General features: G+C 70.7%; 2 protein-coding genes and 2 non-coding genes across 4 annotated transcripts; 2 read left to right on the top strand and 2 right to left on the bottom strand.

The window, feature by feature from the left end:
• Window positions 1-4,679: 4,679 nt before the first annotated feature.
• On the top strand, window positions 4,680-7,034 carry GAMT (guanidinoacetate N-methyltransferase). The gene is made up of 6 exons (XM_062185092.1): window positions 4,680-4,932; window positions 5,782-5,927; window positions 6,061-6,124; window positions 6,228-6,295; window positions 6,393-6,503; window positions 6,787-7,034. Exons 1-6 carry the CDS (start codon window positions 4,752-4,754, stop codon window positions 6,925-6,927), a joined length of 711 nt encoding a protein of 236 aa, XP_062041076.1. The 5' UTR covers window positions 4,680-4,751; the 3' UTR covers window positions 6,928-7,034.
• Window positions 7,035-7,393: 359 nt separating this feature from the next.
• On the bottom strand, window positions 7,394-10,946 carry NDUFS7 (NADH:ubiquinone oxidoreductase core subunit S7). Its single transcript, XM_062185095.1, has 8 exons — window positions 10,629-10,946; window positions 9,694-9,730; window positions 9,206-9,274; window positions 8,808-8,925; window positions 8,188-8,367; window positions 8,061-8,107; window positions 7,650-7,738; window positions 7,394-7,542 (listed from the first exon to the last, which is right to left on the bottom strand). Exons 1-8 carry the CDS (start codon window positions 10,642-10,644, stop codon window positions 7,445-7,447), a joined length of 654 nt encoding a protein of 217 aa, XP_062041079.1. The 5' UTR covers window positions 10,645-10,946; the 3' UTR covers window positions 7,394-7,444.
• On the bottom strand, window positions 10,897-10,970 carry TRNAN-GUU (transfer RNA asparagine (anticodon GUU)). The gene has a single exon. It is a non-coding gene; the product is annotated as a tRNA-Asn (tRNA).
• Window positions 10,971-11,100: 130 nt separating this feature from the next.
• TRNAF-GAA (transfer RNA phenylalanine (anticodon GAA)) lies at window positions 11,101-11,173 on the top strand. The gene has a single exon. It is a non-coding gene; the product is annotated as a tRNA-Phe (tRNA).
• Window positions 11,174-12,253: the final 1,080 nt, after the last annotated feature.

Here is a 12,253-nt window from a genome sequence, read left to right as displayed (position 1 = left end):
CGCCGCCGCCGCCGCCGCCGCCGCCGCCGCCACCACCGGGGCGTGCGTGCGCGTGCGCGTGCGCGCGCGGGGTCCGGCGCCCCGGGCTAGGCTGGGCGGGCGCCGCGGGGCTGCTGTTTTTGCCCTTTCGCGCTGCCGCTGCGAGGCGGCGGGGGCGCGTGGGAGTCCTTGCGGGTGCAGGCCGCCTGCTCCGGGCCGCGGGGCGCCACGGCGGCCGTCGCCCGCGGTGTCCGCATTTCCCAGACCGGCCCGTGTCCGGCTGAGTCACCGCCCAAGGTGACCGCGCCGCGCCGCCGGCCGTGAGGAGACCGGTCCGCACACAGCGCTGGTCCCCGCAGGTCGGGGCGCCGCTGGCCTCTGGCGCAGCCCAGAGACGGGGCTGACCGACCCGAGAGGCCCGGGCCCCGCCGCGTGGAGCGGTCGCGGCGACGCCCCTCTGCAGCCTCCCCCTGCGCTCCCCGCCGCGGCCGGACAGCACCGGCCACTGCGCGCCTCGGCGAGGCCGAAATGAGCGATGCAGGGGCGCTGTGGCTGTGCTGGGGCCAGGGGGCGCGCCCTGGACTGGGCTGGGCCGGGCATCCCGGCGATGGCCGCCACGGGTTAAGCCACAGCCTGCAGCGCCCGCTCCACTCCCGATCCGCTCCCCGCTGTGGCCTGGGGAGGCAGTGGACGACGGCCCAGGTCCTGGGGCCCCTGCACCTGCGTGGGAGACCCGGATGGAGCTCCCGGCTCCCGGCTCCCGGCTGTGGCCTGGCCCAGCTCCGGCCGCTGCAGCCTCGCGGGGATGGAAGCTCCTCTCTCTGTTTCTCGTGTCTGACTGTTGTAATCTTAAACACACACACCCGTGGGTGCTGACCTCCCCCCCACGGAGAGGCACGGACCCTCAGCGGCTGGCCGGGGGCGTGGACACGGACGCTGCGGCCGCTCCCGGCCCACTGGGCCCACGGCTGGAAGCCACCGCGTGCCCCCGTCCATCCCCGGACGAACGCAGTTTGGGACCAGGCACACAGGATGTGGTCATGAGCAGGAAGCCAGGCGCCAACCGCTTAACGTGATGCATTAAAAAAAATTAAAAGTAGACACCCGTGGGGGACGAGGTCGCAGCTGGCCAGCACAGACACGAAGCCACCTTGGCTGTGGACCCTGGCTCCAGGTGGCTGTGCGAGCGCGGATCGGAGCGGCCGCGTGGAACGGAGCCCCCGTGGGGAACAGAGCCGCTCTGCTCTCCTCCCCTGCGTGGAGGCCATGACCAAGCCGGTGCACTGACTCCACCCAAGAGCACACTGGGGCCTGACGCCTACACGTGTGTGCACACGCACCCGACACGTAGCATCAAAACCACTCTTCTTCATTTCTTCCTGAAATGCGTTTGGTTTTCATTTTATTCGGAAGGCAGAGAACAGCACTGACTCCCCCTGCAAATGCCCACGGTAGCCAGGGCTGGGCCAGGCCGAGCCCAGGACCCCTGAGCTTCCCCAGGTCTCCCGTACGGGCGCCTCCCAGGGGAGCAGCCAGCAGGAAGCAGGAGACGGGCGCAGGTGTCCTGACTGCCAGGCCAAATGCCCACCCCTGTGCAGCTAAAAACTTTTTCTATCCCTAGTTGATTTTTTAAACAGATTTATTTATTTATTTGAAACAGTTATAGCGAGGCAGAAAGAGAGAGGGGGAGAGAAGGAGGGAGAGGGGGAGAGAGAGACAGAGGGGGAGAGAGAGAGAGAGAGAGAGAGAGGTTTTCCTCCCGCAGGTTCACTCCCCAAATGGCCGCGACAGCCAGAGCTGGGCTGATCCAAAACCAGGATCGAGGAGTTTTTTTGTGGGTGCAAGGACTTGGCCCATCGTCCACTGCCTTCCCAGGTCACAGCAGAGAGCTGGATGGGAAGAGGAGCAGCCGGGACTGGAACCGGCGCCCACATGGGATGCCGGCCCTGCAGGCCAGGGCTTTACCCCCTATGCCACAGCGCCGGCCCCAATTCTTAAACAAAAAAGATTATTAGTGGGACTGACACTGAGGTCTTCCATCTGCTGGTTCACTCCCCAGATGTCTGCGTCAGCCAGGAGCCAGGAGCTCCATCCGGTCTCCCATGTGGGTGCAGGGCCCCCAGCACTGGCCCATCCTCCACTGCTCTCCTGGGCCACAGCAGGGAGCTGGACCGGAGGCGGGGCAGCCGGACTCCAAGCAGGGCTCCAGTGTGGGGTAGCAGCATCACCGTGCCACAAGGCCACCCCCTCTGCTCCCTCTGAAGAGTGGTTCTAGCTGAGCCACGCCCGTCTACACCCCCTCCATGTCACTGAGCCCCGCTCTGCAGCCTGCAAAGTGCCCATCATGGCGACAGCTGCTGGGCTCCCAGGGCCCCTCCGCTGCCGGGACCAGGAGGGGGCAAGAGTGACCCCAGGGGAGGAGGAAGCTGGCGCCAAAGAGGAGTGGCGGACAGGCTCACAGGGCACCCACAGCCCCTCTTTGCAAGGGGCCAAAGCCGGACCTTGGCGACCACGGGAGGCAGCGGCATGGCCAGAACCACCCCCCTCCGAGGCCCCAGGGGAGACCCCGCTGACGGCTCCACAGGGCTGGGGCGGACTCCTGTCCCCCAGGGGCTGTGTGGCCAGCACTGGTCCCCACTTTCTCCCAGCACAGGCGTCTGTCTCGCTTGCTTCCGGTCCCAGCTCCGGCTTCCAGCCAGCGCACACCTGGAGGGCAGCAGTGACAGTGATGGCTCAGGTCCCCGCGCCCCTGCCACGCTGGAGACCACGGAACTCCCGACTTCGGCCTGGCCCAGCCTGTCCAGGGAGACCGGTCTGTCTCTCTCTCTCTGCCCCAGATACACAATAGATTTTTTAAAAGATTTATTTGAAAGAGTTACAGAGAGAGAAGCAGAGACACAGAAATCTTCCATCCGCTGGGTCACTCCCCAGATGGCCACCACAGCTGCCGCTGGGCCAGGCTGAAGCCGGGAGCTCCATCCGGGTCTCCCACGAGGGTGCAGGCCCCAAGGACTTGGGCTGGATCAGAACTGGAGCAGCTGGGACTTGAACCAGTGCTCGTTTGGTAAAGTAGGCAACAGCTTTAACCTGCCACCCCACCACACCGGCCCCTGCCTCGGATACATGATATTGAATATTAGTGGTCTCCCGCCCTTGCTGGTGCGGATGAAGTTAGCTGTCACACCGGGGCCCCCAGGCCAGCAGCCCCCGAGAAGCAGCAGGTGCCGTGGGAGTGGATCCTTCCCCGTGGGGGCTGCCAGGGATGCCGTAGCCCCGCCGTAGCCCCACAGCGGGGGACTGCTCGCTGGACAGAGCCCAGCCCCCCTGGCAAGCGTGCGCTGCCCCCCGCTACTGCCCTCGGGAGACCTGACAGCCAGCACACCGTCCTCCCTCTCCCATCTCACGGCATCCTGGAGTTTGCTGACATGGACTGAGTCCTGCCCGTCTACACAGCACACGGACTCAGCCCCCACCGCGCCCCTAAGACAGCCCAGGCGGCTGGGTGTGATGGCCCTGGGGGTGGGGTGGCTGTGGGACACAGGCCTGGAAAACGCCCCTCACTGTGCCCAGGACAACAGCAGCCGGACCTAAGGGGGCACCCAGCACGCACTCCCAGGAGCCCGGGCGCCCCGTGAGCCACACTGCTAGGTCTGTCTCCTCGGGAACTCCAGAAGGAGGTAGTGTGGGGTCGGGAGGCGGGGCCTCTGGGGTGACCAGGCTCAGGTCAGGAAGGTAGGGAGAGACCGCGGGGGACACAGACGCACCTGCTGCCCTGTTCTCGCCATGTGACCCAGCCAGCAAGAGGGCCACTTGTGGGGCCAGCGCCCGCTGTGGCACAGTAGCCTTATCCTCCACCTGCAGTGCCGGCATCCCATATGGGCGCAGGTTCGAGTCCCGGCTGCTCCACTTCCAGTCCAGCTCTCTGCTGTGGCCCGGGAGTGCAGTGGAGGGTGGCCCAAGTGCTTGGGTCCTGCACCCGCATGGGAGACCTGGAAGAAGCTCCTGGCTCCTGATTGACCTCTCTCTGTCTGTAACTGTACCTCTCAAACAAAATAAATAACACCTGTGCACCCACGTGGCAGACCTGGGCCATGTGTGTGTGCACAGCTCCCAGCTCCTGTGGCCATCTGGGGAGTGAACCAGCGGGTGGAAGACCTCTCTCTCTCTCTGCTTCCCTGTAACTCTTTCAAACAATTTCAGGGCCACGTGATCCCAGGGGACAGGGAACGTCTCAGCAAGGCCGGGTGCCCCGGGGCAGGACGAGCCGTCCATCCGGTCACCCGCACCCAGCAGCACTTCCTGGGATGAGGGACTGAGCCGGGACTGCGGGCCGCCTCCTAGCCGAGCTCCGGGAAGGACGTCCAGCGCTCGAGGGTGTGTGGTCCGGGCAGGGCTGCCAGGGTGCGGCCCGGCCCCCGCCGCCGCGCCCCTGCGTCCCCCTCCGTGAATGGCAGACAACCAAGGAGCCGGCCGCAGCCTCCGCCGACAGCCGACGGGCTGAGTGCTCCGCACGCTTCGCAGGGGCGCCGGGAGGGTCCCCGCGTGCCGGCAGCGCAGCAAGGGCGCTCAGAGGCCCAGGCCGGGGTCCAGGCTCACGGCTCCCGGCCCGGCCCGGCCCGCAGCCGCTAGGGGCCGCTCCGGCGGCGGTGCGCGTCCGCTCGCGGGTCCGCCCCCCGCCCCCCCCCGGGCCCGCCCCCGGCCCCAGAAGGCAGTGCAGGGCCGCGGGCCGCGGGCACGTCGGATCCCAGTCCGGGCACCAAGCGGCGTGCAGCATGAGCGCCCCCGCCTCGACCCCCATCTTCGCGCCCGGCGAGAACTGCGGGCCCGCGTGGCAGGCGGCGCCTGCGGCCTACGATGCGGCCGACGCGCACCTGCAGATCCTGGGCAAGCCGGTGATGGAGCGCTGGGAGGCGCCCTACATGCACTCGCTGGCCGCCGCCGCCTCCTCCGCAGGTAGCCCGGACGGGGGAGGGCGGCGCCGAGCACCGGGGCCTGCTGCACACCGCGGAGGCCCCCGGGACCAGCAAGGACCCCTCTCAGGGCGCGGACTCCCCCGCCTCCCGGAGGGGGACGGTCCTGATGGGGGCGCGCGCGCGTGCGCGAGGAAGGGGGTTGTCCTCGCATGAGGAACTCTGCGGGGAGTTGGGCGTCCGGCTCACGAATGGCCGGGGACAGGGAGGTCGCGAGTCGCGTGGACGTGGGGACTGAGCCGCCTCGGGAGGCCCCGCCCGGCCTAAGAATAGCTCCAGGAAAGCTGAGCGCGGGCGCAGCTGTGTGGGGGGGTGGGCGGCTCTGCCCGGCCTGGGGCTGGTGTCAGAGGGCATGGGGCTCCCCGAAACAGGTCCCTCCAACGGCCTTCCTGCTCCTGCCTGGCAGGCGGGCACATCCAGGGCCTGGCACGCTCACTGCGCGGGGCCGTGGGGTCCAGCCCTTCCCCTCCCCTGCTGACCCGCTGCCCCCTGCACAGCAGGGGGCAGGGTATAGCAAAGTAACCAAAGCCCGAGATAAGGGCCAGGGGCTCACACGGCACTGGCCAGGCTCAAAGTCCAAGGCTCTGACCTTGTCCCGGGGCCAGGCAGGCCCGAGCGGCTGTCCACCGCCCCCTGTCCTGCCACCCTGTCCCTGGCCGAGGGCCAGCACCCACTCTATTCCCTCTCAGGACTGCTGGACAGTTGCCTTCTGTTTGCCTCCGCCTGCGCTGTCCCAGGGCGCCCTCCCGGACCCTGGGCAGCGCCACGCACAGCCAGACACCAGCCCCTGCGGCCCCTCCCCAGCCGTGACGCCTGGCCCCCTCCTCTGCAGGGGGCCGCGTCCTGGAGGTGGGCTTCGGCATGGCCATCGCCGCCTCCAAGGTGCAGGAGGCGCCCATCGAGGAGCACTGGATCATCGAGTGCAACGACGGAGTCTTCCAGCGGCTGCAGGACTGGGCCCGGCGGCAGCCCCACAAGGTGCCCCTGCCCCCTGCCCGCCCCGCCCACCATGCCTCGCAGGGTGGGGGCCCAGCGCCCAGAGGGGCTGGGGGTCTTCCAGCGGGCGGGGGGCTGGGTCCCTGTGCGCCTTCTGACGCTGCCTCTCTCCAAGGTGGTCCCCTTGAAGGGCCTGTGGGAGGAGGTGGCGCCCACCCTGCCGGACGGCCACTTTGACGGTGAGGGGTCTGGGAGTGCCTCACATGGTGGTGTGTGTGTGTGTTGGGGGGCTTCCCCGCTGAGCCGCGGCTGCCCTGACCGGGGTCCCCCCTCCTCCTCCAGGCATCTTGTACGACACGTACCCACTGTCGGAAGAGACCTGGCACACGCACCAGTTCAACTTCATCAAGGTGGGCCGCCGGGCCCGGGGGGATCCAGCCCGGGGTGGGGGTGCGTGCCTGCAGATGGGGCACCCCCGCCCTCCTGACCGCCACCCCACTTCCCCAGAGCCACGCCTTCCGCCTGCTGAAGCCGGGGGGCGTCCTCACCTACTGCAACCTCACCTCCTGGGGCGAGCTGATGAGGTCCCAGTACACGGACATCACCACCATGTTCGAGGTGCCGCTGCCCGCCCGCGTGGGTGACCTGGGGCGGGGCCCTCTGCACCCAGGGGCGCAGGACTGTCCACCCGCCCTCCTCCCCCCGGGCAGGGCCGTCCCAGCGAGAGCTGCTCCCTCCCGGTGCCCACCGGCTGCCCTGCTGTCCTTGGGTCACCCCGGCCGAGGGGGCCTGTGGGTGGGCTTCGGTCCCGAGACGCCGGCCGTTACCACCCGCATCTGGGGTCCCAGAGCGCCTTGGGGTGAGGCCCACGGCCCTCAGTGACAGGCGCCCCCGCCCCCAGGAGACGCAGGTGCCCGCGCTGCTGGACGCCGGCTTCCGGCGGGAGAACATCCGCACGGAGGTGATGGCGCTGGTGCCGCCGGCCGAGTGCCGCTACTACGCCTTCCCGCAGATGATCACGCCCCTGGTCACCAAGCACTGAGCCGCCCGGCCCGCCCGGGCCTCCCACTGTGCCTCTCCCGCGCCACCACCTCGGGGCTTCTGAGGGCGAAATAAACGCTGACCCGGCCTGGCCGGTCAGCGACGCGGCTGCTGCCCCGGGAGTTCCTCTCCCCGCCTCACCTCGCCCCACTTCCCCGGGAGGCCCCGCCCACATCTTCCCTGCGCCCTCCGCACCCGGCTGGCCACCTGGCGGCCCCCTCCCCGGACACAAAGGCCAGTTCCCAGGATCCGCAGCGGGCCGGGCCCCAGCCCCCACAGCGTGGGTGGGCGCGCACGCACTCCAGGTAGCCCAGCGTCTGCCGTGTGCTTCGTCATCCAGGGCTGTGACAGTGCCAGCGTGGAGGGGCAGCTGGAGGGCCCGGGCTGCCCCTCCCCACCCCATGGCCCCGCAGTGCAGGGTGTGGGTGAGGGCCCGGCCCCCCCCACAGAGCACACGGGGCGCGGCGGGCGCAGCAAGGCCGTTTATTGGGGTCCGGCAGGGCGGCTCCGGGGCGGCGCTACCTGCGGTACCAGATCTTGAGCCGCTTCTCCCGCTTGATCTTCCGCTGCAGCTGCAGGATGCCATACAGCAGCGCCTCGGCCGTGGGCGGGCAGCCTGCGGGCAGCCGCGCCTTAGCCACGCCCAGCGGCCCGGCAGCCGCCTTGGCCACGCCCACCCAGCCCAGGGCAGACCCCGGGCGCATGGACGGGGGCGGGGCTCACCTGGGACGTAGATGTCCACAGGCACGATGCGGTCGCAGCCCCTCACCACCGAGTAGGAGTAGTGGTAGTAGCCCCCGCCGTTGGCACAGCTGCGGGGAGGGTGCTGTGAGGGGCTCCCGTCTCCACACCCCCGCCACGCCGCCCGACGGCCGGGGAGGGCCTGCAGAGGGGCCCTGAGCCTCCCGAGCAAACGGGGCCGATGGACACCCCTGGGGCGGCCGCAGCCCACCCCTGGCAGGGCAGACGCCCCTCCGACTCCCAGAGGGAGCCTGCGCCAGGCCTGCCTGCCCCCTCCCAGCAGCCACGGCGAGAGTAGCCGCGGGTCCGGCCTGCTCCCGGGAGCGCGCTGGTTCGTCCGGGGAGGGGGCTCTCCCACCGGCTACCGCGGAGGGCGGAGCCCAGGGCGCTCACCTGCCCATGGACACGACGTAGCGAGGCTCCGGCATCTGGTCGTACACCTGCGGGGACAGTGGGGCCCTAAGCGCGGGGCCGGCGGGGAGGGGTCTAGGCGGGCAGGGTGGGGCGGGGCGCGGCCTACCTTGCGGAGCGCGGGGGCCATCTTGTTGGTGAGCGTGCCGGCCACGATCATCACGTCGGCCTGGCGTGGGCTGGCGCGGAACACCACGCCGAAGCGGTCCATGTCGTAGCGCGGTGCGGCCATGTGCATCATCTCCACGGCACAGCAGGCCAGGCCGAAGGTCATGGGCCACAGCGAGCTCTGGAGGGGGGGGGGGACGAGGTCAGGCGCGGCCCGTGGACACATCCCGAGTCCTAGCCGAGTCAGGAGGGCGGCAGCGGTCCCCCGCACTGACCTCGAGGCCGAAAGGACGTCAGGGGAGGGGCAGTTCCCGAGTCACCCGGCCGCCGCCCGCCGCCCCCCGCCGGCACGGCGACCCTGCCCAGGGTTCCGAGCCCACTCTGCGGTCACCACTGCCCGCTGCGGGGCTGCACGGCACCCCCCCCCCCCCGAGGGCCCCACTGACCTCAGCTCGCGCGGCTTCCGTCTTAGGACATTAGCTCTGCATGAAAACAAGAGGGGAGCCCCAGGGGACGGGGCCCCCCCACACGAGGGCGCAGGGCCAGGAGGGTGGATCCTGGGCGGAACCACAGCCTCCGGGGCCGGGCACGGCGGGGCCGCGGGGCGGGGCGGGGGCTCACCCGGCGCGCCCAGTTGATGAGGTCGTCCAGCTTGGCCACCACATATTCACCACGGCTCCGGGGAAGCGCAGGGGGCTTGGGGGCAACGGCTCCAGCCTTTGACACGGCGGGCTGGGTGCTGGGCGAGGGGACACAAGGGCGCGGGGAGGCATCAGCCCCTGCCTGGCCCACGGCGGCTTCTCCAGGGCAGCACCGGGAGCACCCTGAGGCCCCCACAAGCACCGCGGGGGAAGGCGGCCGCTCTCGGGGCTGCTGGGGCCGTGCGGCCACAGACGGGGCTGGGCTGGGCAGGGCAGGACCGGGGCGGCTGCTCTCGGGGCTGCTGGGGCCGTGCGGCCACGGTGACAGGGCTGGGCAGGGCAGGGCGGGATCCGGGCAGAGCGCAGGGCCAGCCTCACCTGCTGGGGCCCTCGGCGGCCACGCTCTGCTGCACACCTCGAACCTGCAGAGCCGCACTCACGCCGGCGCTGCCAAGGAGACAGCCGGGTCAGCAGCCGTCCGCGGACCCACTCCCCGACGCCCCGCGGGTCCTCCTCTGCACGGCCTCTGTCCCTCGGGCCACCAGCCAGAGCTCCCTCCCCCATGACAGCCCAGAAGCTAACGGGGGGGGGGGGGGGCACGTGGCCAGCCAGCAGGCCAGTGTGTGTCCACGTGGGCCAGTCCCAGGGCCGCCTGCAGATCGGCCCTCCACGCATGGCTGAGGGGACGTCCGGCGGCTCCCCGGGCAGGGGGCCCTCACAGCCCCGCCGTGGCCGGAGCAGGTGCCTGCAGGGCTACCACGGGGGAGCAGGCCTTCGCCACCCACACTGAGGACAGCCCAGCGCCCTGTCCAGCCAGGCGGTGACACCGAGCTAGGACAGGCGGTCACGCGGGGAGACGGACTCACCGCAGGCCCAGGGTCCGGACGCAGAGCAGGCCGGGAGCTGCACACAGAAGGGGCACGGGGTGAGCTCAGCAGCCGGGGTCCAGGGCCCCGCCCCTCCGCGCCCTCGCCACGCCCCGGCCCCGCCCCGTCTCCCTGAGGACTCATCCCCTACTCTGCGCCGAGAGGGCTCCCAGAGCTCGAGCCAATGTCACTCCCGGGCTTAAACCCGGCTCCACACCGGGGCCGCCTTCCCGGGTGACCCCCCGCCCCGCCCCAGGGCTCCCCGCCCTCCCAGGCCCCTCCCGCCGGGACCCCCTGCCCCTGGCGGCGCCCAGTCCGCTGCAGCCCGCGTGTGCCCGCCGCCCTCCCCGGGCTCCGCAGTGGCCTGAGCCGAGCCTGGCGCACACACGCCAGGTCCCGGGCTGGGGCTGGGGGCTTCAGACCCGGCCTGGCGCCGCGCTGCTCCACGCCCGGGGATGGGCGGCGCGCGCAGCGGCGAAGCCACCGCGCACCCCCAGGGAACACGGAGCAGTGCTCGGGCAGGGGCTCACGGCGAGGCCGCACGCTCCGAACACGGGCCCGTGGGGGCCTCCCGCGGGGGTGCGGCCGCACGGGGCCCAGGGCTGAGCCCCGCTCACAGGTTGCAGCCGCGGCTGAGACCGCTCTGGGGGCCGCTTCTGCAAGGGCAGCTGGGGGGGCAGACCTGGCCCCTGCCGCCCTCCTCCCCACCCCGGGCCGCTCCCCGAGCTGCGCGGCGCCCCCGGCCCGCAGTGGCCGCCAGCCCTGCCCGCGCTCCTCAAGGGCAGCGGCCGGACCCCGCAGCCCCCGCCCCGAGCGCCGTCACCGCTTCCCCCGGCTGGGCCCGGACAGAACAGCGCACGGCGGCCGCCGCAGCCTCGGCTCAGCCGGAGCAGGGCCGCAGCGAAGAGGCGGGCGCGGCCCCGGCCGGCACTCACCCCACAGCGGCGCCATCTCGGCCTCGGCCTTCAGACAACCTCTGCGGTCCGTCCTCTTTGGCGTTCCGGGTAGCCGGGACCGTCGCCCAAAACGGCTCGGGGCGCCGGCGGAAACCCGAACCCAGCGCTGGGACGTTCCCGTGCGCTTTCGGACCACAGGGTCGCGCACGCGCCGCGCGTCGCCGCACCAGTCAGGCCGCCGAGACCGGGAGGGCACGCGCGCGGGGAGGGGCACCGGAAGTCTCCTCAAAAGCAAAAAGCGCAGGTGCGTCCCTGGGTGGGCTCGAACCACCAACCTTTCGGTTAACAGCCGAACGCGCTAACCGATTGCGCCACAGAGACAACGCTAGCAGCCCAGGGCCGGGAAGAGCCCTACGAGGCATGCGCATCTTGCTCGCGTGAGGCGCGCTGCGCCTGCGCGCGGGCGTGCGACGAGGGGCGGAGTCGGAGCAAGAGCGGCCTCTGCCGCCCAGCCGAAATAGCTCAGTTGGGAGAGCGTTAGACTGAAGATCTAAAGGTCCCTGGTTCGATCCCGGGTTTCGGCAGGATTTTTGGCGACCCAGGATCGCCCATGCTGTGCAGCAACCAAAAAAAAAAAAAAAAAAAAATCCTAACCCTTCCTGTGCCTCCAGACCTCTCTCTTCCGTCCCACACCTGATTTTCAGTAGTTTTAAAATTTGGATTTTAGACCCCGTGCTAATCATAAAAACGAACACTGAACACCGAAGCCGACAGCTTGCAAGGTGCCCTTCCCTTGCCGACGAGCTGGGCTGTCTGCCCTGCCCATTTTACCTGTGGGAAGACTGAGGCTTGGCGAGCAGGGGTCACAGGTCGGGGACAGGGGCCCCCAGCGCCCTGCCGTCCGCTGCCTCGGGACCCCCAGGGCAGGCCGAGGGGGGCTTTTCTCCTCGATGTCTGCTGTTTCCCGATGGTACTGGGGTCTGCCCTGCGCCATCCTGAGGGGACGGGGAGCGTGGGGGCTTCCCTCGGAGATGGGGGTGGGCTCACCGCCTGCCTTCTGTGCCCTCGTCCTGTGGACGGCCCGGGCTGCCAGCCTGGCATAGACAACCCCCCCCCCCCCGGGCTGGGCTGCCCCAGGCAGGCCCCTCGGACACAGCCCCCACGCAGTCCCCCCTGCTTGGCAGTGGGGGGTGGGAAGGCGGCTGGCTCAGAACCAGGGGCCACGGGGTGGGGGGCAGGTCTGGGGGGCAGGTGGGGGTCCGAGAGCAGCTGAGGCCGGGGTGAGGGAGGGGAACGCAGAGCAGGCTGCGGGGGGGGGGGGCCTCTGCTGTGGCTTGAAGTTTTGTCCCCGCGTGGCTCACGTGTCCCGTGTGGTTCCCACGTGTGTCCTGCCCCTGCGTGGCTCTCATGTCTCCGGGCAGTGCCGGCGGAGCGCTGCGCCCCTCGTGGCTGCCTGCTGCTCTTGCCCCGTCCGGCCGCGCCCGGGGCCGCTCCCCGGTCAGCACAGGCCCAGGGCGGCAGGGGGCTGCAGGGGTGAGGCCGGCGGATTTTCCGGGGCAGGCTCGGCTGTGCGTGGGTGCGGCTGTGGTCAGCACAGGTGCGGGCCGCCCTGCACCTGTCACCGTGGACACTGTGGGACCACCGCGGTGGCCAGCGGCCTGGGG

The sequence above is a fragment of the Lepus europaeus genome, unplaced genomic scaffold (genome assembly GCF_033115175.1).
Source record: "Lepus europaeus isolate LE1 unplaced genomic scaffold, mLepTim1.pri SCAFFOLD_266, whole genome shotgun sequence".
Taxonomy (NCBI): Eukaryota; Metazoa; Chordata; class Mammalia; order Lagomorpha; family Leporidae; genus Lepus; species Lepus europaeus.
The sequence above is the reverse complement of the archived record's forward strand: the minus strand, read 5'-3'. Positions and strand labels throughout refer to the sequence as shown.

What these genes read in the sequence shown, in the direction of transcription:
- GAMT (XM_062185092.1), top strand. Translation starts at nt 4,752, where the DNA reads ATGAGCGCCCCCGCCTCGACCCCCATCTTCGCGCCCGGCGAGAACTGC. An exon ending in GCCGGACGGCCACTTTGACG is followed by an intron (nt 6,125 to 6,227) that starts GTGAGGGGTCTG and finishes CTCCTCCTCCAG; the next exon opens with GCATCTTGTACGACACGTAC. An exon ending in ACCAGTTCAACTTCATCAAG is followed by an intron (nt 6,296 to 6,392) that starts GTGGGCCGCCGG and finishes CCACTTCCCCAG; the next exon opens with AGCCACGCCTTCCGCCTGCT.
- NDUFS7 (XM_062185095.1), bottom strand. An exon ending in TCATCAACTGGGCGCGCCGG is followed by an intron (nt 8,368 to 8,807) that starts GTGAGCCCCCGC and finishes CCCCCCCTCCAG; the next exon opens with AGCTCGCTGTGGCCCATGAC. An exon ending in TGTGGACATCTACGTCCCAG is followed by an intron (nt 7,543 to 7,649) that starts GTGAGCCCCGCC and finishes GGCTGCCCGCAG; the next exon opens with GCTGCCCGCCCACGGCCGAG.